Source organism: Apteryx mantelli, chromosome 3, assembly GCF_036417845.1.
Source record: "Apteryx mantelli isolate bAptMan1 chromosome 3, bAptMan1.hap1, whole genome shotgun sequence".
Lineage (NCBI taxonomy): Eukaryota > Metazoa > Chordata > Aves > Apterygiformes > Apterygidae > Apteryx > Apteryx mantelli.
The window spans coordinates 139,931,365-139,958,862 of NC_089980.1; the positions used below are offsets into that span (position 1 = coordinate 139,931,365).

A 27,498-nucleotide genomic window follows, 5' to 3' on the forward strand; every position below is an offset into this window, starting at 1 on the left:
CTCTGCTCTCTGGGTTATATTTCTCTGAAGTTTCACTTGATTCTCTCTGATCTTAACCAAACTAAGTATTTATTATTTTGCTGTTTCCTGCTTTCCAGTTTATCACTAAGTATTAAAATGCTTCCTTTTTAGTATGTAACCTTGACGACCTTTTGTAACTTCTTGCCTGATTACTATTCTACTCTGTTCTTTGCTTTCTGTCCCATTCAGCATTAGACTAATGACAATTCTTTGTCCAATAAGAAAATAATTTTAGAAGCCTTTTTAAGGGAGCACGTTGAAAATCTCTGGAAGTCGAAGTGAGTCCCTATCAACAAGCTTTCTTTTTTTCCATTTTTTTTTCTATTTTTTTTCTTTTTTTCCTCTTTATCGATGCATCGAAAGAATTCTCATCCCTTGGTGAGCCGTGACGTTCCTCTCCAGGTGCTATCACGCTGTGATCTTTCCGGCATCTTATTATTCTTCTAGAAGTATGATTTGAACCAAACTGAGAGACAAATGCAAGTTTGCAAAGCCAGTAAATCTCTGGGACATTCTTACTGTTATTTTACAATACAGGTATAACCTTCGTTTTCCGGCTCTTTGTTATAAAGGTTTCTTTAATTTTTCAGTTGTAATACTGCTTGCTGTGCAACTGCATCATCTTTATCCCGTATCTAGATCATCTGGGTATGGTAATGCTTATCGGTGACTTTTAAATTACTGGTTTCTTACTATCTCCTTGCCTGAGAGCTGTTTTTCATGACATTTCAGAGTCTAATATTACCTCATCTCAGTTGCGTATGCCTTCAAAGAATCTTGATGGTTTTTTCTCACTTAGGTGTCTGTGCCACATACGAGAATTTTACTTTCTGTACCTTGTTACTAGCTCAGTGCATTTTTATTGCAGTGTTGCTTTCCGATGCTCCCTGTCACTGCATTATTTTGGGAGCTTCCCTTCCCCATGGATGCTGCGCAGAATCCCGCTGCAGCCATCGTTAAGGAATAGCCCTGTCGACATTACCGCTTAACTCCTTGCTCTTGCAGAAGGGTCATGGTTTAGTCTCATATGTGTTCTCGAACTAATCGTTTCAGGAAGCAATAAATTATGTAGTTTACACGTGAAGCCATTTATTGTCCTTTATGCTAGGGGTTTTCCCCCTCATCTGGAATCTAACCTTCTTTTGCACTTAGGTTTTTTAACTTGATCTTGCAGTCTTATTGTCCAGAGAAAGTCCTGTGTGGATACACACACACACACACACACACACGTACTGAATTTGCTAACTTTTTTCTTTTTTTAACATGCTGTGACTATACCCAATCAGTCTTGTAGACCTACTTGTAGAGCTTAGTGCAGGTTCAGCTATATCTCACTGATGTTCCTGGCCGTGTTTGCATAGCGCCCGTTTTGTCATGGCCATCATGCAATACAGCTCATGCTAATTAATGTAGTTTTGCTGTTAAGAGTCTTCTGTTCATATGCAGATACTTAAGAACAAGTTTTTTCGTGTTGATGCCTGTTTTTATCAGTTCATTTAGACCCATGTGAAAACCTGAAGCCTGCTGATTTTAGTCATCTGGCATTTTACACTGCTTACAATAGATCAAATGTGTTTTATATCTGGATCTTTCAGTATTTAGCAAATGGTGTTTTATGATTTTATTCCACGTTGGCTCTAGTTAGGGTCCCTCATCAATTCGGCCGTGGGTGCCAATATAAGGACTGGGACCAAGCTGCCGTTGCCTTAGGAGCCTCGTGCCTCCTTAGCTGCTGCCTTACCGCCGTCCAGGCAGCGGCTGCTGCCCTCTTTCAGTCTCAGCAGCTAAACAGATTCGACTGGGTGATCAGCCCTAGTCTGCTGATTGCCTGGCTTGTTATATATGTACGAATTTGCCGAGATAGTAGAGGCAAAACCGTGATCAGGTGTGACTGGCAACGAGTACAGAATGATTTACCTGGCTGTGGCCACATATACGTCAGCCTGCTGCTGCCAGAGCGGAGGGGTTTGAGTCTCCGGTGCCGAATAGGTGCCCTCAAACCGCCCGAGCAGCTGTGCTTTAATCCCCGTCCCTGGCTTGCAGGCTGCAATGATGCCATTTGCCAGTCTGACTTAGCTGCAGCTAGAAGCCTGCTTTAGAGCTCCGTATGGCTAGGACTAGATTTCTGTTGAGCATCTAGGCTTGTTCATAGGCTTATTTACTAGTATATCCTGTGTATTCCCAATATTTCTTTTTAAAAAAGAGCGGGTGATGGTCCTGTTCCCTTTTCTTTGCATGTCACCCATCTCCCCCCTCTTGCATGGGTTGCAGATTTAATCTGATCAGAAACTGCTATCAGTTAGGTGTCTGATCGCAGGTAATTCCAGTGTAACCAGGTGAAGGCAGCAATTGTCCATGCCTGTATTTCCATTTAGATTTGAATTATCTAAACCTGCATGAGGCCGAAGCTTTTTGTCAAGCTGCAGTGTGGTTTGAGAGCAGCTACTGTAAGACTAAGATCATAAAAGAAGGAGATGGGCAAAGATGAAAGCTGTGAGGTCAGTCACAGAAATTCCTGTTGGCTTGCAAAGGAAATGTGCCCTGCAGATGGGAAGGAAGTGGAAAAGATTCTTTATGCTAAAAGTAACACTCGCCAGAGGTGCAGTTTTCATGAGCCTCGTGAGACGATCTGAAATGGTGAGGGCTGCCTAATGCACTGCAGGAAAATGTATAAAGAGTGGATTATGTATTACCCATGGTTTTTTTTCTTCCCCTATAGTGTCATCCAGACTGTCGCAGGCATCCTCCCCTCAGTCAGGCTGCCCGTCACCCTCCATCCAACCAGGCAAAGTCATCTCCCCATCCCAGAAGCACAGCAAGAAGGCACTCAAACAGGTGAGTGGGGCAGTCTGGAACCTGGGCTAAGGGGCCTTGCCGTCATTTTATTTCTCTGGCAAACCATCTTGCTAAGTGAAACTGCGCTCTGCAGGGCAGTAATTCAGGACTTCCTGTCTGTCTCATACTAAACAGGGTTTTGCTTAAAACATCCCTGTCTGTCAGGGGAGATTCAAAATACTGTGCTAGTTAGTCCCTTGCTTTTTCCCTAAAAAGTATCTGGATAATTTTATTATTATTTTAGGGAATGGATGCAATATGTTATTTCCCCCAGCCTTTCGGTGACTGCGCTTAGCTTTCCACAGTCTATTTTAGAAAATGGCAGCTCTTTTGGGGAAAAGACCTAAATCCACTGACTTCCTCTCCTCATTAGGGGCATATCTGCACTTTCAAGGGATTCTGTGGGTCTAGTGTGGGTGTATATATGGAGGGAAGAAGGGGAATCACTGAATTTGCTTTGGGACATCTACATTATGACAGAGAGTGGAGGACTGTTAATTTTCCATGCCTAGGGAATGACCATTTTGCGTATAGTGTTTATTAGATGCACGCGGTCTGGAACGGGTAAGTGTATGTGCTTCAGATGGTTTGTTTCTTTTAATGAAAAATGCAAGATGAATTAGTCCCCTGAGTGTCTTATTTGCAGGTGTTTCCCCAGCTGCATGGTTTAGTTTTCTGTGGTCCCTATTACGGAAATGCTTTATCAGGGTTAGATTTACTCCTTGGTAAAGCACCAATCTCTAAGAGTTACGAATCAAGTTGCAGAGGAGGCGCTCTCCCGGGGATTACAGGAGCTTCTCACAGACGGACGCGGCCGTGATACGTTCCGGATCGGGCTTCCCCTTCCCAGCCCAGCCGGCTTTCCTGACTCTGAGGAGCAGCGCTCGGGATGGCGTTCGGCTAAGAGAGGTGTCTGTGGTGTCGGGAAGAGGATCTGCAGGGGAGAGAAGGCTCTAATTAGGGCACGTTGGCGAGGAGAGTATTGCTGGGGAAGATACGGCAGCTGAAAGAGCTGGAGCCTCGTTTGCAGCAAGAGAGAGCTGGGTTCATGTCAGAGAGACACCGGCTTTAGGAATCATCTCTCGTCTTTCTTTTCCCGCTCGGCTGTTTCTTGACGGAAGCATCAGTCTTACGGTGGTGCCGCTTGTGGCCAATAGCTGAAATAGAGAAGTGAGATTCTGTTGTCACTTTAGACAGGTTTTCTTCTGAAGTTCAGTCAAGCTTCCACTTTCATTTGAATCCTCAGAGTATGGCTTGTCACTAATTGAATGTGATATTAATTATACTCTTTGCCCTCCCTTCCTCATCCCTCTTCAAGCCTCACTGGCGGTCGTTTCTCTCCAACATCCGCAAAGGCCTTTTTTTTTGAAGAGAGTCATCAAACAGACTCAGGCTTGTCAGAAACGGTCCTCTTTCCCCTCCGTTCTCAGCAGTTCCTCTTCATTTTCTCTGTTCTCTTCTGCACGCTCTAGATCCCTCTTTGCAAACCTACTCGCCGTCTACTTTTCTCCTCTCTCCCCAGCCTCCTGGTCCTTACCTGCCTAATCATTTTCCACTTTTCCTCTCTGAATTCCCTCCGCTGCCGCTCCCGCCAGCCTTCCCCACCTTTCCATGCATTCCCCTCTGCGTCTCTGCTCTCGCCCTCCTCCGTGCCCAGCTTTCTTACGCTGAGGTGGCTCTTCCCGAGCACCCTTGTTCCATCGCTGTCCCTGTGTGCGATGACATACCTCACAGCCAGCGATTCCCAAAATTTGCAGAGTCTTCTCATCTTCACTGTTCGGGATCAAATTGGTTTGGGGAAAAATCAGAAACCCAGAGGGAGAAATGGGGAACCGCAGGGAGGCCTGCATGGCCGTGGAGCATAACTATTTGTTCCGAACCATTCTGTAGTTGCTTATAAAGCAAAAAAGCAGGTTTTGATGGTTATTATCTTCCACCACAGCAGCTCTTCTCCCCTGAGCTCAACTCTTCTGTCCCAGGGTAGAGCATCAGATTGTAGCATAGTGAATAACTTCTCTCCAGGCACACTGGAAAAAGCAGTGCTCCAATTTACCTGCCTAACCGTTTTCTCTAGCTTTGGAACAAATTAAGAACATTGCACGCCAAATCCATTGCTTAACTATTCCAGCGGAATTTTTCCCTTTTGACCAAATTTTGCATCTTCCACCTCTTCCTAAACCCAGTTGCGACTCTGAGCATGAAAAGTCATAAAAAGTAGATAGAATGAGCAAATATACATAGCAGGAAAGAGCAGCAGTGTTGTGAGTTATAGCAGTAGGAAAAACGTAATTCTTTTTTTCCACTTAAAGGCTCAGTATCTTAAAAAAGCTTTCATATTTTTAATTGACTGGGGCCTAGATTATTTCCTATTACGCACTGGAAAAATCAGCTGGCTGGATTCAGTGCTCCCATTTGAAAGTAGTGATTATCACACTATTTGAGGGAAGAGAGAGCCGATTTCTAAGTGAGGACTTCTAACCCTGGAACACTGCGCTGCAGCTATGCTGGCATTAAGTACCAGGTCCTTTAAGAAATAAGGAACAGGATTCAGTCCATAAACAGATCAGAGCTAAAACTGTAAATTACAGCCAAATAAGGTGGCATCCAGTAGAGTGCTGCCACCACACAGTACAGTAAGTAAGCAGGTGGCTGCATGCTCTACAAACTAAATTTTCCTTATGATCTTTTGGAAAAGTCCTAAGTAAAGAGGTTTGCAATATCTGAAGCTAAGCTGGCAGAGATATGCCACTGTGTTTCTGCATCCTTCTGGAAAGATGAAAAATCATGAGGGAAAACATCCTTGATTACCACGATGGTGTGGGGATACAGAGGAAACACACTGGTGTTCTGAAACTGATAATCCAGATCCGGGAAATGGGCCGTTTCTCACCCTTTGCTGGAAAATGCAGATATTAGCTCCATTGTTTCCTGTCATCTCCAATCTGCTGACCTCATCTCATCCTTATCTAGCTTGAGCGGCCATCCCACTGTCATCAGAATTCAGATCTCATCATGATATTTGGAGGTTAGAAATTCCCTCTCTGTTCTGATAAGAGTCAGTATCAGTCTTACACTGTTGGCCTTTGTCTTCATCCCCTTCACTTTCCTGTTGTCATGCATACGCTGGATGAGTCAAGGCCAGGGGCTGGGTTGGACTACACCTTGCAAAAGTTCGCAAGTCAAATGAACAATCCCTTTGCATTTCCTTTTGTGTGAAGAAGGGAGCTATACAGATTTCTGCCTATTAAGCATGTCCCCATGGCTTATTGTCGTTGGAGTCTGAGACTACAAGCAGGTCCAGAGAGGAACAAGCGGATACTTAGGACCAGATCGTGGTCCCTGTTGCAAGCACTGTGTCCTGATCCATGGTAGGGCTGGCAGGGAAGAATGCTCTGGTGATACAAGTTCCTTGTTTCAGTTACAATTAAAGAACCTCCCTTCATTATCAAAGTGTTAGGATTAAAGAGTCTTTCTCAAGCACCACCTGGGATACTGAATGGTGCTGTTTTGAATGACCAGAGGAGGAGGAGAGCAATGGTTCTTTTCTTTTTCAACTCTATAGAAAAGTGATGGTTTCCACCCTTTACAGGGATGTTTACTTCAGAGCTGTCCTTTGTGCAAATGCACCCGTTTCTCAGAAACATCTGCCTTCCATTGAGGCTGGTAGGATGTATGACAAAAAGAAAAAAGGACAACTTAAAGGGAAACAAAAAGACAATAGTCCTCCAGGAAATGGTCTAAAACTGGGGCAAGCTGTTCTCTCCGTGCTGATTTGCGTTGCAGCTGCAGTCCCAGATACCACCCACAGTTTCCAAAGGTGGCTTTTCACTGTGTTCGGAGGCAGAGACTGAGCCCCGTGTGGGGCTTCGGCCGGGAGAGGAGATGGTAGTGGTGACACGCTGCAGGGCTCGTCCCCAGCGCCAGCTGGAGAAGGCACCCATGGCATGGCAGAGACACCCACGCAGACCCGGCTCTGGAGGGCAGACTGCTCCTTTGGGGGTGCTGTACCTGTCCCTGGACTGGGGACCAAGGGGCCTCATCGCTGGGCCGGGCTCTGGTCGAGGGGCTGAGCCCCAGGGCAAAGAGCTGTGGGAGGAAGTGGGTAGGTCATGCCCCATCAGGGAGTATGAACAGAAGAGCGGCAGGGTCTTTGGGCAAACGCTCTCCCTGCACGCGTACACGCAGACCTCCCAGAGGCGAGAGCCTGCACCCATGATGCCAGGAGGGACAGGTAGGTACTATGCTTGAATGAGTGGTGGATGGAGACTCCTGCGATGGGGGAGGCTGGAGGCTGGCGACATCTGGCAGCAGGGGAAAGGCTCCTTCCCTTCCCGCAGATCTGAACCTACAGAGTTGGTGCGATGCCCTAATGGCCAGGGAAGGGGAGCAAGCTCCACTGTGCAAGGCTTCAGAGCCATCTGGGCCTGAGCAGAGCATTAACACCCACCAGTTCCTCTTGGTGCTAGTGGCTGGAGATTTCCTTCTGCAGGGAGCGGAGGCATCTGCCTGCGGACCAGACATGCTGTCACATGAAGTATGTTGTTTGCCGGGAGCCCAGATCAAGGATGTTGCAGAGAGATAGTCAACGCTCTTCTGCCCTTCAGTCTGTTCTTCCATGTTGCTTATCCTCATGGGCAGTAGTGACACTGCTAAAGGAGACCTGGGACAAATCAAGAGTGACTACAGAGCTCGGGGGGCAAAAATGAAGGACATGGGAGCCTGAGTAGTGTTTTCTCCAATGCTGTGGATGAAGGAGTAAGGCTTAGGTAGGACTGACACGTCCTGTGAGTTAACAACTGGCTGCATGGCAAGTGTGGCAGGCAGCACTTTGGCTTTCGTGTTTATCAGTCCCTCTTTGAGAGATGAGATCTCTTTGACAAAGCGAGGAAAGAGCGCGTTTGCCAGGAGCCTTGGCAACCTGATGAGGAGGGCTTTAAACTAGGTTTGTCAAGGGATGGTGATAATAGCTTGCAGAGAATTGGGGGAACAGAGGTCGGGGTGATGAGTGCCTGGGGCACAGTGGTGGGAGTGAGAGGCTCCTCAAGAACGATGAAACAGGCTGAAAGGGGGTCCTCCTCAAATGCCTGTACCCAAATGCACACAGCGGTGGGAAACACCCAGAAGGAGCCAGGGCTCCATGTGTGGATGCAGAATGATGGCATCATTGGAATGACTGAGATGTGGTGGGACGGCTTGTATGACTGGAGTGTTGTGGTGAAGGCTCTTCAGGAAAGAGGCAGGGAAGAAAAGGCAATGGGGTGCCCTGTATGTGCAGAAGCAGTTCGAATGTATGGAGTTATACGGAAGGGGGACCAGGCTGGCTGAGAGCCAGGGTGGGTCAGGATCAGAGGAGAGGCCAGTGAAGGTGACATTGTGATGGAAGTTTGGTCCCTGAAAAAATGTTGGCCAAGTCCTGTTGGAAGCCATTTCTGGACACATGAAGGAGAGGAAAATGACTGGGAATAGTTAGCATGGATTTGGGAAGGGTAAATCACGCTTGACCAACCTGATTGCCTTCTGTGATGGAATGACTGTATCTGTGGAAAAGGGGAGAACAATGGATATTATATTCCTTGACCTTATTAAAGCTTCTGATATGGTCTCCCACACTGCCCATATGTCCAAGTTGGGATTTAGACTGCTAGATTGATTAAAAAACTGCCTGGATCCTCAGGCTCAGAGGGTAGTGAGATATGTTCATACTTGACCTGGACACTGGTTAGAAGTGGAATTCATCACATGTCTGTCCTGGCACTTCTCCCGTTAAATATCTTTCTCGGTGTCCTGTAGGAGATGGGAGGAACCTTATCAAGTTTACAGACAACACCAAGCTGGGGGATGCAGTTAATAAACTCGAGGGCAGGGCTGCTGTTCAGAGGGACCTAGACAAGCTGGAGGATCAGGCTGAAAGGAACTTAATGAAGTTTAGTAAGGACAAACGCAACGTTCTGTGCCATGGTCAGATTCACCCCTTGCAGCAGTACGGGCTGGGGAGCAGCTCTACCAAAAAGGACTTAGGGTCCTGATAGAGACGAGTTAACCAGGAACTAGCAGTGTGCCCTGGCACCAAAGAAGGCCAGTAGCACCTTGGGCTGTATGAACAGGAGATGAGGGAAGTGATTAAGCCTCTCTACTCAGCACTCGTTAGACCACTTCTAAAACACTGTGTCCAGTTTTGGTGCCTCCATTGTAAGAGAGACATCAGTTAATTGGAACGAGTTCAGGTGAGGACCACCAGGAGGTGGGCCCTTCTCCTATGAGGAGAAGAGTTTCGGGGAGAAGGGCTTGTTCAGCCTGGGGAAGAGAAGGAAGGCTGAGGGGGAGAGCAGATAGCAGCCCCCAAGTACTTACAAGAAGGTTATCGAGAAGGTGGAGCCACGCTCTTCGCTGCATGGTGAAGGAGGTAGGAGGACGAGAGACACTGGGCATAAGTTGAAACAAGAGAAGTTCAGGTGGGATATATAAGGAAAAACTTTTCCCCATGAGGACAGTCCAGCAGTGGAGCACAGCGAGGCTGTGCCATCTCTATCCCTGGAGGTTTTCAAGACCCGGCTGGGTAGGGCCCTGGGCAACCTGACAGGAGCTCAAGGCAACCCTGCTTTGAGCGGGAGGTTGGACTAGAGACCTCCTGAGGTCCTATCTCACCTGAATTATTCAGTGATTATGACAGGGCTCAAAATGAACATTTAGTTAAAAATATATGTACCAGAAAAAAATGTATAAAAAAGAGATGTCTAGATGAATAATTGTTTCCTTCTCTTCCCACACATGCCTCAGCCGCCATTGGCGTGGGCACCTCAGACATTGCGTGACCGAGAACTGCGAGGTGACACAATGAACAAAAGCAAAATTGTTTTACCAAAGCTGGGAAAAATGCAGCAATTAAACAAATGGCATGCAGAATAAGAGATGAACTGAATACAGAAAACTTTAAATACTTGAAGTGATTTGAGTAATACAAGTTTGGATTCACACACCATTGCACCTGCTGGAATGTGTAGTGGTCTTTATAGTCTGCTATTTTCTTGGCATTTGCTCTTGCTTGTGGTTCATCTTCAGCCCAGAAGAGGAGTTTGTAAAAGCTTTCTCAAACTATGTTGTTTTATGGATTTTTGTGTTCTTCATGTAAATGTCAAATGTCTCTCTCTTGACCCAGTGGATCCAACATAATTTTGCTGCGTTTCAGTTTGAATGGTTTTTTGTTTTTTTTGCACTATGGTGTGAGTGGCTAAATAGGAACTATTTAATAAATAGGAATCTAACATATCAGCTTATTACTCGTACCATTTTCTTGTCAATCTCTCTCATTTGTGTCTTTTCCAAACAGAAAATCTGTCTTTTTCTGTTCTCTTCATATGGCAGATTCTGCGGGCTCTTAAATATTTTCACTGTTTCTCCCTAGTCCTAATTGTATTCTTTTTGTTTTTGTTTTTGTTTGGTTGTTTTTTGAAGGTAGGGTGATGATCTCTAGTCAACAGCCCCACTAATTTGTATATATGCAGCATAATATTTTCAGAGTTGCTTCCTATTTCAAATTCTCCTGTATACTTGACCTGCAAAAATTTATTCTGCTGTTAAGTTCATTTGGGTTTGGAGTTCATTTTTTGAAATTCAGTGCTTTGGTTTGGGTAAGGTTAAATGCTGCAGTTTAACCAAATTGCTTTCTTAGTTCCTTGTCTAATTAGTCATTTGTGCCTTTTAGGCTGTATTATAGTTGCCTTAAAAGGCTCTTTTCTGAAACAAAGGATTTTAATTTCTTCCCTTTAGTATTTTAGTCTTTATTGCTTTCCTAATTAAAGAAGTCTTTCCTAATGGGTATTGTCTCTGTTGAATGTTTTCAGTAAGTTGCTACTTGCTCCTCCAGGAGACTGAAATGAGTTAAGTTATGGTACTTTTACTTTGAAGTTATTTATATAATTGCTCCTTGAACCAACTCCAGATTTAGAATTCCTTCTCTTTGCATTCTCCAGAAATCATTTTTCCGTGAAACAACACAACTTAAGATGTTCTGCAACCATTAACTTTTTGCTTTAGATGTGAAGGTAGGAAATGTCTACTTGTAATACAGTATTTAAATGGACAGTATCAGTATCCCATTGAAATGGTGTTTCAGAAGTCATTTAAAACTTTTGTCTTAGTTGTAATCAGAATCCAATTATCAGGTGCTACGAAACAAGCTACTTGTAGCGTGTGTTAGTAACTACGATGATTGCTCTGAATTTCTCTTTGGTGACGTTCTTCTGTCCTCTTCCGCAGGCCTTGAAGCAACAGCAGCAAAAGCAACAGCAGCAGCAATGCAGGGCAGGCATGCCCGTGTCGGCTAACCAGCACGTCCTTCTGAAGGCTGTAAAGGCAGCGAGCGACTCCGCACCGGCAAAATCGGGTACGTGGCGGGGACACTCCTATGTTCTCTTTTACCGTCGTGTCTCCGTAACTTGCCTTTGCTTGTTTTAGGGGATGAGAGAAGAAAGTACTCTTTTCGTATGGCCTTCTTTTTGTTTCTGAAATACTCTAGCTTCTGTGTTTCTGGCTTTGACTTTATTAGGAATGCGTTCCGTTAAGAATAGATCTCACTGTGCCACTGTCTGCTTGAAGAGCTTCTTTCTGTGCCAAGCATCTTCCCCCTGCGGTTGCCTGTACACCGTGGTCAAGTCCTCCTCATGGCTAGGCAAAGCAGTGGAGTTTCTTTTAGTATTTACTTCTTTCCAGTCTTTCCATTCCGTAGGGTGACTTAACGCTTCTTGTTGCAAAGATGTACATTCTTATCTGATAGATCCCCAAGTCCTTTGCAGCATTTATGCAGCATTAGAAATTAATGAGATCGCTTCTCTTCTTCATTCAACAGCGCGTTAGCTCCCGTAGCAGCAGCAGCGTTTTGCCAGTTATCATATATTCTTAGCAGTTACCTCTAGCTAGGTATCTCTCAGTTCTTTTCTGTTTAACTGCTTTCTGGGATAAGCGTGCCCGAGCAGGGCAGGCGTGCAGCCGTGCTTCCCCGGGCGCTCTCCCGGAGCGGAGCAGGGTGAGCTCCAGGGACCTCCGCAGCGAGAACTGGTGTCGCTGTGTTTCGTAACCCAAAGCGGTGGTGGGGCGGGGGTGTGTGTAGGGACCTAAGAAGTACACGCAGCTTAAACACACAGCTCGGTAGATACGGTCTGGAGGATGGAGAGGCAGGAGCAGGAGCAGCAGCGTTGCGTACCAGAGGGAGAGAGGGCTGACTCTTTGGCGGCTGAGATCTCCCCCAGAGAGCGAGGGTCTCCTCCCCTGGTTCACGGCCCTTTGGTTCACCATCCTCTGCAACACATACACACTCCCTGTCCGTTTAAGTTGTGTGCGCTTCTGAGGTCCCTGCACTTACCCCCACCTATTACATTAATTCGAATGGGTAAAACCGCTTTGCTGTGTGTCAAGCGGAGACACTTTATCTGTGAGATGGAAATTCCCCTCCTCCCGTTTTTTCCATCCTTCACTCCTGATTTATTTTACTGATCTTGATTCATCTCAGAAAGATGATGAAAGTATAAATGTTCAGAGACAGGCAGCAAGAACACTCGCACTGAAAGATCTCCGTCGGGTGTTCTCCCTCCTAGACAAAGTGGCTGAGACTGACGGATCATGAAGGTTGCCTAAAAAGGGAGAGAAAATGATCGGATCACAGCAAAACTACATCTCCAATCCCAAATCCTAAACCATTTTCAGTCATCTTAAACTGACTTTTCGGTAAAGCCTGATAACCTCAGTAACACAGTGAACCATTAGCTGCAGATGGAAACTGCCGCATGATTATTATCATCGTAGCAGCTCTTATCCCGATTCCAAACCTACGGGTCCTTCCCCTTCCAACCAGCCAGTCCGTCGGCCAGCGAGCCTGTGCTCAGGACAAGCAGCAGCGACGGCACGTGCAGCGAGGAGCTGCATCTCTGCTGCTGAGCTAATCAGTGCCGAAGTGGCAGGCGCCGGAGCTGGAACTCGCTCATCCCTTCTGCTGAACCCCCGGCACGGTTTTGGCTCGGAGCAAGCTCCTAGGCAATCCTTGGCACGGTTCGGGGCGAGCACAGCCCAAACCCCCTTCCCTGCAGGCAGTGTGGATGTGGCCACCCTGCTTGGGGGAGAGGAGGCTTCGGGAGGTGAACGTGGACGGTGCGTGCCAGCTGGCCTCAGGGCCAGGGGAGTGGTTTGGTAATTTTGGTAATTGCACCGTGACTGTTCAGCTGAAAGCTATGTTTCACTGCTCGGGTGAGAAATGTCATAGACTCATCAGAGACCAGGGCCAGGAGTACCTCTGAGAGCTTGTCCTCAAGGCGGGATCTAGTATACAGTCCTGACAGATGTTTGTTCTCAGGGATCTCCAGTTGATGCAAAGACCAAAAACTCCTAGTCAGCCTGGCCTCTCCCACTTTGCTTACTTTATCCTTAAAATGTTTTTCTCAGCCTCTAATTAGAATTTTTTTTATTGCTCTGATTTAATTCCAAGATCTCCTGTTCTATCCACCGTGGACATAGAGGCTGGGTTATTCGATTTCTTCTCTCTATAACCTTTTACATAATTGGAGATGTTTCCTCATCTCCTGCTGCCTTTCTTTATTAGATTTTTTTTCTGTGTTTTAGTGTATTTATTTATTCTCCCTTTCTAAATAGCCCTAAAAAATCCAAACTGAAACTAATCTGTTCTGGCTTGCTGGTTATATACTGCTGGAACGTTTCTTGTAACATCTGTTCAGACAAAGGCAGGGTTGAGGCTGTGCTCCATATATCCAATTGAAAGGAACAGGCATATATCGTCGGCTGTACTTCATGCATCCTTTAATAGCAGAGTGATGTGGATATTTGACAGTAGATGATGTTGCCTGCTATTCCCAGGCAGCTTTGTAGTTCGGTCCCTTTCAAAATGAGTAAGGGGGAAAAGGTTAATCTCACCTTGCTTGTTTGAAAATCGGTCCTAAGCTGTGCTTGTGTCCTGTCTACCTGGGGTGGTGGGATCTAAGAAAGAAGCCAAAATTAAGCCAGTAGAAAACTATGCCATTCCAGTGGCTGCGTTTAGAAAATGCAGTGCCAGGTGTACAAAGCCTTTAATACAGAATTATAGTTTCAAAGCCTTTCACAGCTTCTCTGCTAACTAGGATTGAACCTGAACGGTTCATTAGCACAACAGGCAAATAGCGTTCCTAGAAGACCCCATCTCCAGTGCCCCTTGCCCCTGCTCCAGAAGGAATTGCATCTTCCCTTAGGGAAGTAGCAACAGTAGAGACCTAGCAGGGGCTGAAACATGGAGGACATTGCCATATTATTAACTAGCATAGTCATTATTAAAACAGACTAATGAAGTAAGAACTCCAAACTCGTGTTCCTTAGAGCACTTACAGGATTGTTCTGTGATTCTGATGGGGCTCATACATTTTCCTGGCATTTCCCAGGCAGCACAGATCTGGCCTCTGGGCCAGGAGGTCACAGTGTATTGATTTCTCTCCTTATTTTGGTTTTACACTTCCTAAAGTATTGCCCATCCACTTTCCTCATGTGTGAATTTAGTTATTTTATTCCAGCATCTCTGTTTTTCTCTCTGAATTCCCTATGTTTTGCTGCTACATCATGGTTGGAAGGTATCATGCATTCTGCCTCTCAGCTTACACAGCCTTTCTGGTACTACTCTGAAAACAGGTTTCTAGTATCATAGGATGGCTCAAGTTGGAAGGGACCTCAGGAGATCTTCAGTGCAACCTCCTGCTAAAAGTGGAGCTGGCTTGAGCTCACGTCAGGTTGCTCAGGTCTCTATCCAGTGACGGGTCTTGAAAACCATCAAAGAAGGAGATTGTACAACCACTCTGGCCCCTGCTCCACTGCTGGACTGTCCTCATGGACAAAAAGATTTTCCTCACATCCCATTTAACTTGCGTCTGTTTTCTCTAGTCTTCCTGCCATGCATCGCTGTGATGAGCTTGGCTCCATTTTGTTGCTGGCCTCCTCATAGGTACCGGGGGGCTTCTATCAGGTGCTCCCACAGCCTTCTCTTCTCCGGGCTGACCAAGCCCCGTTCCCTCAGCCCCACCTCACAGGGCAAATGCTCCAGCCCCCTGAGCATCTTGGTGGCCCTCTGCTGAGCTCACTCTAGTTAGTCGATGTCATTCTTGTGTCCAGGGCCCCAAAACAGGATGCAGTATCTAGATGTGGTCCAAGGAGTGCTGAGTGGAGGGGGATAGTCACTTCCCTCGGTCTCCTGGCTGTGGTCCTGTTCACCCAGCCCGGGATGCTCTTGGCCTTCTTTGGTGCCAGGGCACACTGCTGGCTCATGTAAATGCTGATGGCTTCCAATCATCTTGCTCTCCTTCACGTGCCAAGAGATGTGCTCCAAGAGGAGCTCATACCGAAGGGTGACAGTGAGGCTGACAGGCCTATATTTTCTCAGATTGCCCTTTTGGCCTTTTTCAAAGATGGGTGCAACATTTGCCTTTCTCCAGTCATGGGTAATCTTCCCTGATCTCCATGACCTTTCAAAGATGATAGAGAGTGGCCTTGCAAGGACATTGGCTGGCTCCCCCAACACCCTTGTGTTCAGCTCATCTGGTTGCACGGGCTTGTTCAGGAATAGACAAGGAGGTTTAAAGATTGTGAGGGACACAAAGAAGGTAAGGATCAAGCTCATTTTATGTGTGGTCTCAAAAAAAGCTCCCTTCCTCAGTTTTTGCTAAGGCCCTATGAGACTTACTTGGGATCGGAACAGCGTATGTTCATGCAGCCCCCGGTTGGACCGTAAAGTGATTACAGTAAAAGCCTCTGAACGTTGCTAAAACGTGAGGGGCTTTTAGCTGTTTTTCATTAGCATCCATAGAGTCCTTTTGCCCTCCTACCCACATGATAATTCATAGAAATTGCTATGGATAGCAGGATATATTGAGATGGAGAAGTAGATTAAACATTCAAGTAGAGAGAGAGCACTCTTCTGATGGAAAGCAACACACAGATCCCGCAGTTTTAGGGGCACGTTTAGTCAGAACTGAAACAGCTAGTGTAAGGAAGAGAAGGAAGGGGAAGGGGGCCAGGCAGAAAAGAGAGAAGAGAGGCAGATGGGGAACAAAGCTGGCACTGACTGGCTAAATGATGGGCCTGAGAGGGCTGGAGCAAGGAATTAATTAGTGCAAGGCATTAATCAAAACCAGCATTCACTTAGTTTGCGACTTAGTCGTGTGTTGTTGAGTTTCTCTTTTGAGGCATGGGACTTGAGCACCTCCCCATGATCGAGTGAATACCAGTTATTGCACACAAACCTGAGGAGAGCAGAGAGAAGACCTGCTCATGCTCTTATTTCGCTTTAGAAGAGAGGAGAAAGGAAGGCAGGGGGAATCTAGGGAAAAAGCGCTTCCCACCAGCAGAAAAAAATATAGCTATACAAATGAGAATGTGGGTGGCACCGATTTGTAAGGAGAGATCACGATGGGGAGATCTGTCTAGTTTGGCTGAGCAGCGACTTTGGAGGAGGACATGAAAATATCTCTGAGTATTTGAAAGAGGAGGAGGAATTACTGAGGTTGGTCTAAAAAAACAAAGTCAAGAACAGGTAAAATTTAGAAAGTATGCCCAAGGTTTCAAGAGATTTTGCCTTACAGTGAATTCTACCAGACCGCGAAGCTGTGTCTGAAAGGAAGTTTTAACAAGATCATTACTGGATTGGGTGATGATGGGAAATAAGATGGGACTAACTGAGAAATAGATTCAAACAATAAACGAAATGGTTGTCCACCTCTTTGTTTTGTGACAGTCTGATAGCTACAAAGGGCTCTTCTGCTTTTACAGCCTGTTGGAAAATAAGTGCTACAAGAGTAAAGGTATGTAAGTATGATGGAACTGTGTGTCCCCGAGCTGCTGGGATTAGGGTACGCGTGTTAAAGAATCTTTGTTTCAGGCCAAACAGATGTCTCATGTAATATTTCTTTGTACCTCCCTGTGTTTAAACGTTTCAATTCCCTGTGCAGCTTGGGAAGGAAAGCAGTCAGATGGACAGTCAAGCAACCCTCAGAACTCCACCTCCAGCTCCTCTCCCTCTGTTAAGCTTGGTAACTCCTTGCCAGGGTTGGGGAAGAAACCCTTCCAGAGATCTGACAGGCTCCATGCAAGTAAGATATTTATTTTTCTGCTTACAAAGATTTAGTTGCTCTGATGACTGAACGAAAGCCCTAATAGGAAAACTGAGTAAAATGTATAATTTAATTCCATTTCTAAAGGGATTTCTGGAAAATCCTGGCAGGCACTCCTGTTAATCTGCATAAATTAGGAAGGATAATTCACATCTTACATATGCAAATAAGCCTTTGCTCATTTCTTGTCATCAGGGATTTCTGTTTATGAATTTGCAGCTTACTGTTTGAGAAGTAAAAAAGGACTTGCATTATTTAGCAGGCTTTTTAATGTACTTAAGGTACTTTGGTAACATAAAAGAAATCTTTCCCAGATCTTTATACTTCAAGCCCCACTGCGACTTGGCTTTGTCCCATGCACTGAAGTTAGATATTTCTCAGCTCTCCTGACCTTCTGTGGTTTCTTTTACATATACCAATGATGGGATTGACCTCGTTGAACTTAAGGCTATGCCAAGGTCTCCAACAATATGTTCTCAGCCCGCAGCCTCTCATGACAAGCTTTCCCAAATCCCATCAGTTGACAGGTTCCATTCACCATCTGTTCTGCGTTCCCTGGGATTTCTCTGTTCCCCTATCCTCCAGCTTGTAAGTGACCATTCCTTCGACAACAGCCAACTGTGGTTTAATGAAGAGCTACTGATTAAATTTAGTCACTTTTACCAAGCTCAGAAGGAGGACGTGGCCTTGGTCCTAGTTCTGCTGTCTTCATTACACATATCACTATCACAGTTGGCCTGATTTGTCAACTTTTTTGTCTGATTCTCAGGACCAAATTCCCCTTCTCTCACCTCTCTCTCAAGGCTCAGACACATTAACAGAGCCAGGTGGGATAAGGTTACCTTTGCTGTTCTTATCCTGAGTATAAAGAATTGCAATCCATTGAGCTAGTGCTTTCCAGGCTGTAAAGTTCATGTGAATAAAACCCTGGAAAGAAGCATAAGGCAGAGGAACGCTCAGGTGCCACTCCGGGCACTTGCATCTGCCAGCTCTCCCCAGCATGGGTGGGTACAGTGCAGCCAGCTGGAGACACCCACTCTGTAGTTTAGGTTCAGCTCCCGCTGCGATGAGAAAATTCTGCAACTTAGGTAGACTGTAAATCTGCAGAGCCATTTTCTGAATGGCTTCTAAGAGAGCAGGCCATCTTTCCCTGATGAGATAAGCCTCTAGAGAAGTTATTCTGTCACGTCCTGTTACCTTAAAAATAATCAATATCATCCCTGCAGTCAGGTGGAGCAAGGTCTGTCTTAATATTAGCCATTTTTCTAATAGTGCAGTTTTAATTGAAGCTTCATAATACATGGCTTTTTGCCAATAATAGGCAATGGATGAATCCAAAGGAAAAGGTGTACGCAGTACAAATGCATTCTCCATTATTTTTTTCTGAAATTGCAGCGCATACATGTAGCTGGCTGTAACGTGAGGGTTAATGCTGGAATTGGTGGTTTTCAGACACAGAAGAGGAAAGAAGAGAACAGTTGCTCATTTTTACTGCTGCATGTGGTGTTGTGGTTTCTAGAGAAGCACAAGGGGCTGCTGAATTCTTCTGAAATGCTTTTGCTGAGAACAAAGTAAGAATGCCCAGGAAGAAATCCAGAGGAACAGACTGACCTTAACTAGGGGCTTAAAATAGAAAATTAATGTGGCTAAAAACATTTCTAAAAACCCTCCCGAAAAGTCTCCTTGCCAGTCTCCAGCAAGATAGCCAGGATTCCTAGAAAAGTTAGGTGAACTGACACAGGGTGCAATACGTTAGGTATTGAAAGTTCCTCTGCCAGAAAAGACCACCTACGTTTTTTCTTAACCGTATGTGCAAAGGTAAACCATGTATGTCGAGTTTTGAAAGGAGTTACTAAAGTGACATTATGAGTGTCTGAGGCACGGTGAACTCCGTAAAGGAGCCTTTAATCCTTTCTCGGGTGAGATGTTACTTAGACCTTTGTGGTTCTTTGCAGGGCAGCTGAAGAGAACAAAGTGTGCCGAGATCGATGTGGAAACCCCTGACTCCATCCTCGTGAACACAAACCTGCGGGCACTGATCAACAAGCACACGTTCTCCGTTTTGCCTACAGAATGCCAGCAGCGCCTGCTGCTGCTGCTCCCCGAGGTGGACCGGCAGGTACGTCGCCTTTGCCATCGGAGAGAGCAGCTGCGCTCTTGGGCATCAGTACTGTCTCTGGGAATAACTCACTAGACATTCAAATACCGAATTAAGGTCTAATGGGATAGACTTTATCTTCTCTGTACAGTGTGGGAAAAATCAGAAAATTCCTCAGTGATTCATTTGGGAATTTGTTGCTGCCTGAAAAAAAGAATTCAGATTTGATAAACCAGTGGCTTAATTCCATTCAATGAACTCCCTATTCCCAGTTACGGTGAGAATGATGTTTCTGTTATGCCGGACTTGATAAGAGCCAAGAGTGATGGGAATGGAGTGATTTCAGTATCTTCCTCCCTTTCTCTCTCCAGCCCCCTCCCAGATTCTTCAATACAGGATTAACCCTACAACCTTTTAGACAGGTATCTTCCCACATCTTACCTAAGCAGATGCTGTAATTGAGTTTCATCCTCCTCTGTTTTTCATTACCTTACATTATAAAATAATAAAATACTGAATTTGGTAAAGTGACAACTGAAGGCTTTTTCTGTCCAGATTGCAGAGTAGGCTGGACCTGCTCCAAAGAGCTTGTTTCCTAACCTGAAACGCATACTAGATTAAAAGTACCAGGCATGCAATGGAAGTCTGCTTTGGAGGCAGTTGGTTTTGTGGATTATCTGTTTAAGTCCTTGCTGTGTGCTAAAAGAGGGTTTAAAAAAATAGAAAAGTTTTCAGCAAGGAGGAATGAGCTCCTTTGTCCTGGGAGTGGCACAGAAGAAACAGTGAAGGTTTTCACTGAATTCTTCACTTAACTGGTTAGAGATAACTGGCACGATTAACACTAATGACAAAGGGGCAAGAACTCAGCCTTCAGTATTGAAAGAACGGTGGAGGGACTCTACTGATAAGACAGTTATTTTCAAATCAGCTGGATCTGAATTTCATCCTAGGGGATACATAAAAGAACTGGCTGAAGCAATCTCAGCACGATAGCAGTTTTCTTTGACAGCTTGTGGAAGACAAGGATGATATTGAGAGACAGGAAAAAACAAATGTTGCCCTTACATGTAAAAGGAAGAAAAAACAATGAGTTCAGGAAGTATGTACAATCTGTTTATTTATGTACCAGAATATTTGTAGATAAAACAATCTATTTGTAAAATAACTAAAAAGAGATAAGCAATAGCTAACATGGATTTTTTTTTTAATTGTGTCATATCAATCTGATTGCTTAATCAGTACGTTACTCAGCAGGCATTGTGGAGAAGATAGAACAGTAGGTGTCATGTTTTGCTTTTTGTAAGGCTTTTGACACTGCTTCACATGATCAAGCTAGGGAAAGGTGGCCTAGGTGAAGCTACTAGAAGGTGAACGCAAAGTAGCTTTGAAACCCAATCCAGAGTAGTCATTAATGGTTCACTGGGGTTCTTCAAAGGTCTGTCCTGAGAACGAAGAACGTTTCAGTAAAAGCTGGAGGAGAGAGTAGAGCATATGCTCATTATACTTGCCAGTGATAGAAACTGGGAGGGACTCAAAGAACTATGGATAACATGATTGAATTCAAAAACAATCTTGACAGGTTGGTTATGGAGTAGGTTTTCCAAACAGGAGTTTGGGACTCCAGCAGATCACAAGCTGAACAGAAGCCAACTGTGGTGGTGTTCTGCAAGCATCACAGTAGCATGTACAAATACGAGCACACACTGTAAAACATAGGAAGCTAGTTTTCCATTGTATTTAACTTTGGTAAAGCATCAGCTGAAATACTTCATCAATTGTTGGTACTATTCTCTGAAAAAGATGTGTATCAGTTGGAAAGAATGTAGAGGAAAGCAATGAGAATGATCCAAAATCTGTAAGTCATAACAATACAGGAAGATGGGGAAAGCCGGGAGGTGTTTAGCTGAAAGAGAAGACAATTAAGGAGAACTTGTCTTCTGGGGTGTTAAGGGCCATTGCAAAGAGAAAGGAAATAATCTGATCTTTTTGCTCATAGTAGGTAGAACAGGGTGTGATGCATTTAAATTACAGCCATTAAAAATCAGATTAGACATTTAAGGAAATGTTTTGAATCCGAACTGGCTGGATCTTGTTCCTGCTCGAAGGTAGTCCCTCCCTTGTTGGAGGTAGTTGCAAACACACTAGACAAACATGTGCCAGATACTATATTTGAGTGATGCTGCTTTGGGAAGTAGAGTGGACTGGATGAGCTCTCAGAGTTCGGTCCAGCTGCTTTTTTTCTATGATTCTAAGATGAGTGAGAGGAGACTGTAAAGAGGACGTAAAAGGACCATGATGTAATAGGTCCATAGGAAGAAGTAGAAACAAAGTTTTATTTTATACATATGTTGTTGTAGTTCCTAAAGACCAGAGACTTTAGTCCTCCAAACCTCAAAACAGAAGTTTTGGTAGGTGTGTGGTAGGAATGGGCCCAAACATTTAAACTGAATCTCTGCTGGTCAAGTGATAATGAAGAAAAGAAGGGAAAATGTTTATTTCTTGAGCTTCTGTGCTGACCTGGTGTATTCACAGACATCCTCAAGTAGCTCAGCATTTAGCTACATGCCACAGCTTATATAAGTCGGGGAGTGGTACCAGCTTGGTGCAGTGCAGATTCTGCAGTGAACGATGTAGCCTGCAGCTTTGATCTCTGTCATGAGTGAGCGTTAGCTAAGCCCAGGCTGTATAAGAGACAGTAAGAGACACAGAAGGTTGAAGGAGAGCAGCACGGAGATGTCAGATTTGAGATCTGTGCGTTTGGCCAGAGTCTATAGATAGAATTGGGCCTTCTCTCACTGTGCAGCTTCAAGTCATGTTTGATCAATGATATGATAAGCAAATAAATGTTTCTAAAGGAGACCAGGATGAATTTCTATATTCTGCAGTGTACTTGCTTTTATTTACTGTGGCGTTTTCCTTTCGTGCAATAAGTGATAAGAACTACTCTCATCCTTCTGTTCTCCATCAAAAAGCCAGACTAACTCATCTTTTCTGGTGAAGAGCACTGACCACATTTTAGCTTGGATCCTGCCTTGCTAAAATAAGTCTTTGGGGAGCAAAAGAAGGATACCTCTTTCCTTTTATCCTGTTCATGTATTACCTCTTCAGCATTCCTACCCATGTTGGCCTGGGAGCTTCAGAATAAAATGGGATCCTGCCCTGTGCTTTCACTTAATTGTACAGGATGTCTACAGATTTAGATGCCTTAACCTATGTGCTCAGAGCCATCTGAAATGTCCTTTGGTATCAATTCTGGCTTCAAGATATCACTCCATAAAAAATCTTCTGTATGTCCTATATCAGATCTGCAAGTCCTTGAAGATATTTTACTTTGTGATATCTGAATTAGTACTAGATGCCTATGTTTACACACCTTAGTCACTCCCCAGGAGTCTACGTCTCAGGCAGTTTCTCTAGGCTTCTTCTCTAGTAAGTGGAAATCTAGCTGGTACATTCACCAGCATGTGACAAAATATCGGTGTCTACTTCAGAATGAGATGGACTGAGTCCTGACCTCCATTCACTTAGTTTTCTAGATCACTATAAGCTGTTCAGGGAGGCCAGCTTAGATGTAGACACTTACAGTGCAGACAGTCCGTGTTTACTGAAATTATATCCATCGTAGAAGTTGCGCTGCTCTTTGACTCCTGCAGCACGTTAAGAACGCACGTGGGTCTGGCAGCTGCACCGTGGTCTGCTTTACAGAGGACGCTTTACTGAACAGATACCGTTCTTCTGGAGTTTGGAGGAGTTGTAACATTTTACGTTGTCTCATAAATTCTAATCTTCAATCAGCGTTCATCGGGGACTTGTTAGGCCAAGGCTGATCCAGTAAATATTCGAAGGAATTGCTTTATAAGTCCTGCGGCCTTTGTAATAATTAGGTTTGTATCAAAATAAGAATCGATGGAGTTTGCAGCTGGAGTTTACTGGCAAGAAGCTCAACAGCAGATGGCAAGGCATTTCTGTCTTGACTTCTAAGTTTAAGTGTCCTTGAATTAAGTTAGAATTTGACTGAGAACACATTTTGATTAGCTAAATAATAGGCTTGGCTCCTGAGCTGACAAGTTTTACATTTCACTGTAGTAAAATTCTTAGAGCAGCCCACCACATCAGATGGTGATGTGTTCCCTAAGGAATGTCAAAGCCTTTGCTGTAGTAAACAGGAGAAGAGGTGAAAGCGTAGGATATGCCAAATGCGAAAGGTTGCGTATCTGTTCTGGTTTGCTTGGCAGTGACTCAGTCTGAGCTCTTAGAGATGATGCTTCTGTAGAGCAGAAAGACAAATACTGCTGTGGGCACTTTGTGAACCAAGACCCCGTGAGCCCTTCAGTAGATGCTTCTCTGCCAATGCAAGGTACTGGCAGCACCATACGTGTAGGAGAGGATAGTGTTATGAATTCTGCTCCCTGCAGTTGATCAATATGGATTTGGATTAGAAAATAAATCTCTGCTTTTGTAAATCCCTACAGTAGCTACACAGCAGCTCCTCGCTTAAAACCTCCAACTCAGTCTTACCTACACAACCTTCTACCACATCACTTCCCTTGTTTTAAATGGAATTATCTGCACACAAATGCTGCCTCAGTAAAAGCAGCGTTTCTGTTCACCAAATCCTGCATTGCTGCACAGATCTCCCAGCGTACTCAGATAGAGCCTACAGCTGGACAGTTGGATTTTGTTTGTTTATTCTCATTTATTATTTATGCAAGAAATGGAAGCAGAACTGTTTTTCTGGCTTACTGAACAGCATGTGGGGTTTCTGTGTGTCTAGTAGAGAAATTCCATGTTTACTTCTGTGGGAGGAAAAGCAAAAGGAAACCTCACATATGATTTCTTACCCTTGTTATGATTTTGCACAATGTTACGTTTCAGTCTTGGCCTCATGTTTTCTTCACTGATGTCCTGCACTGTCGTATGCATGTCCTAATTGGTTAATTGCTATTGTGAAGACTGAAAGGGTTTTGAGCTTCATTTGTCCCTGTTTTTCCTGAAACATCCATGGTTATGATTATAAACATCTGAAAGTTACTTTTTAAATGATTCCTTTTACGTCCCTTGATTTGCCTTCATGCACCTTTTTCTGTTCCCCAGAAGAAAGCAGGGCTGTTGCTTTGGACAGAAGCTCGGTGATACCTTGCATCCATTTTGCAGGGCAAAAGGCATCTGCAGAAGCTTTTCAGAGGCCATGCTATTGCATTTCCTTGTGCTTCTCCTTGCCACCTCTACCATCTGTTGTGCATGTATGTTTGTGCAGCAGCAGAACTACAGAGGATTTGGGCTTAAGTGAGGATGAGGAAAATTTACCAGAATCTCCCGGGACCCAGACTTGACTTAACACGGCCTTCAGAAGGCTGTTAATTTTCTTCTGAGTGAGTTAAAGAGAGATTCTGGAGAGATTTGTGGCAATGTTGGGGCTCCTGCTCTGTTTTCAGATGCCATGTGACAACGTGTGACACGTTTGCCTTTTCAGTTAACTAATACTAGTTGTTCTGTCATGTGTTCCAGGTTGGGGCAGATGGTTTGATGAAGCTGAGTGGTTCAGCGCTCAACAACGAGTTCTTCACTTCAGCTGCCCAAGGCTGGAAGGAGAGGTTGTCAGAAGGTAAATCTTCCCCTGATAAAGAAGAAAAATGATAGAAGAGAAGCGGAAGTGCTGGAGTGACTAGGTTTAGTGGAGTCTCCTAGGTGAAGCTAGCTGTACTCCATGTGGCCTGTGAGAGGAAACGCGAGTCCAGCGCGATGTAGACTGAAGGGCAGAGAGGGGGCTGCAGTGGGGAATTATCTTTGAACTTAACGCATGGCAAAACAACTGAGTCTCTGGACAAAATGAGGAAAGAAATATAAATGCTTTAAAAATGCTGGTGAAATGACAGTAGGGATATGTTATTCTCAAGCTGTGGTAGCTAAATATAGCCCACTGCTAAACTCAACAGAGTAAGGTAAGTTATATTCCCGGAGTGATACTCATCATCATCCGCCAAGTCATCTAGCCACACAGTTGGTTCTGGCAATCCTCTGAGCCATAACTTTTTTATGTAAGTTAAAGACAGCCATTTACTAAGGCGTAGGACTGCTGCACCTTCAACAAGGGGAGTTATTTGCCTGTCTTGAACTTAGAGATGCTCAAGTCTGCGATTCGATCAAATATATAATCAAAAGTACATTCATTCAGTATGGGCAGGGACCATTTCCTCTCCAGATTTCAACCATTCAGCTTATCACCAGAGCTTCTGATGCAGACTAGCACCAGTCACGACATGACATGAAAGCTGATCTGTTTCTGTATGGATCACTCTTCATTTTCTGGATTCTGGCTCTGTCTATGCCAGTAAGTTGAGTGGTACCAACACACAGGCAAGGCATTAGATGAAAAGGATTCCTCAGTGAGGATTTCTTGGGATCCCCTTATCTGAAGGGAGAAAATTGCTGAGAAACAAACTAAGCACTGATAAAAGTATCAGATTGCTATGAATCTTTTTAAAGAATCCTCTCTTTGGTAGCTTCATTGTTGGAAAAGATCTAATAACTAGTTCCTCCAACAGTAAAGAGCATAAGAGAACTGCTGTGAGAACTAGATAAACCTTTGGAATGAATTAAATTTGAGGCTGAAGGTCACATTTCCATCATGAAAGATCTACAGTTGTGATAAAAAAAAAAAAAACTTTCCCATTTTCTAATGAAAAAATCTCAAAATATTAACATACGGTCTTACAAACTGCGATAGATGTATGTGTGAAATGTGCACTTCAGATGTCTTGCAGGCTTTTTTTGTTTTCTACCTGCCTGTGACTGAGTAGCAAGCATGAGTTGCCAAGAATATTTTCTGTCATTTGTGCCTGGCAAGAAGTTTTTGGTGTTCTTGCATGCAAACCTCCCCACAGCCATCCATGACTGTCGCTTCAAGGTGATGTATTGCTGTGCTCTCTGCACAGGCAACATCTTCAGTTCCTTCAGAATTATGTAGTGCCTGCGTACATCTAGCATATGTTTGTTTATATATTCATATTTATTTAATAAGCACTGTTTGACCTAAAGAACATATTAGCCCTGTCTCCTGTTTATGTTAAGCTGGTTAGAAGTCATGCATTCTGACTTGCACGGTCCTTGATTAGTTAGCCCCCAGCTATCCTGGGAAATGTTGTCTCTTCCGATATGATATCGTGCCAGTTATGATCCTCTGAGTCACCTTATTTAAGAGCTCTGTAGCATAAGGGACAGTCTGACTGTTGGTTGAGAGTTCCTGGCTCAGCAGTGTTGAACCCGCACGTGGCTAGGGCAAGCCTGGCTTTTGTGCCTTTGACACCCTATAACATACCTCAGGGGTGTCCAAGGCTTTGTAAAAGAAAGGAGGGTTGGTTTAGCAGAAGAGAATCATGCTGGGGGGAGAGAGTGTTTTGGTGTGGGAAGGTTTTTGGGCAGCCTGTTTTTCTAAAAATTGCAAAAATTTTGAGGTAGTGACAGCTGGAGATTTAAACCCTGTATGAACTGTTTCGCAGGTCACGGGATCACAGTTGACACTGGGTTTGAACACAAAATCTGCATTGTGGCAAGCTGTTTGGTAGTTTAGGATGTGAAATGAAGAAGCATCTTTATCACTGATGCTAAATTTAGAAAGGCAATTTCTCATACTGGAATTTGTTAAGGCTAATCAGGAGATTGCAAATCCTTTGGTAGCTGCTTTGTTTAAGGAGGTTTTGATTTCTTCCTCCCCTGGGAAGTTACTGCTTTCTCAGTAGTGCCAATTGAGTGTGGTGCGTGACCACGTCCTAAAGAACTGCAGCTGGTTTGGTTTATCTTCTCGGTTGGAAGCTTGTGGATGTTACTGGAAGGCCCTTTCCCTTTCCTTTCCTTATTCCTTTCTTCCGTTAGAGCTCTCCACCCCCTCGCTTGTGCTCGTGCACCCAAGAGTTGCTTTGCTGTAACCAAGGGAAGGTCTCTGAGCGATAGCCTGCCATCCCAAACACGCAGTCAAACTGTGGCTGAGGAGGACTTCTTAACTGACCCTTATGTCAAAAGTTAAAATGTTGAACATCGCAGCAGAGGCTTAACATTTCCTAACAGTTGCAAAGATGATGCTGGGATGGCTGGAAGAAATTAAAGCCTTGGTTTTACAGACCATGTCTAAGAGAGTTATAGCAGCTACTTGAATTACAGAACAAGGCCTTCGTGTTCCTGTGATGCAAAATTCCTTCAAGGCTGAAGTGCAGTTTGGAGAAAAGTGGTATAGACGCATTTTAGTCAAAGCTCCTTGTAACTAAGCTGATCAGCTGTTCTGCTCATGTTTTGTCTATGATCTCCATGCAAAGCTGATAACATGCCAGGAAGCATAAGCTTCACAGAATACTTACAACCATTTGTATGATATTCAGTAATGATAGATTGTGAGACTGGAAAAGATTCCCAGAATCCACG

General features: G+C 44.5%; 1 protein-coding gene across 3 annotated transcripts in view; it reads left to right on the plus strand.

The window, feature by feature from the left end:
- The window catches only part of ASXL2 (ASXL transcriptional regulator 2), a 129,805-nt gene that overhangs the window by 93,253 nt on the left and 9,054 nt on the right, over positions 1-27,498 (plus strand). For all 3 annotated transcript variants that reach the window (XM_067294494.1, XM_067294491.1, XM_067294493.1), the window contains 5 exons: positions 2,741-2,856; positions 11,113-11,239; positions 16,824-16,964; positions 18,941-19,104; positions 24,592-24,688. In XM_067294494.1, the coding sequence (XP_067150595.1) occupies positions 2,741-2,856; positions 11,113-11,239; positions 16,824-16,964; positions 18,941-19,104; positions 24,592-24,688 (645 nt within the window). The remainder of the gene's footprint in view (positions 1-2,740; positions 2,857-11,112; positions 11,240-16,823; positions 16,965-18,940; positions 19,105-24,591; positions 24,689-27,498) is intronic.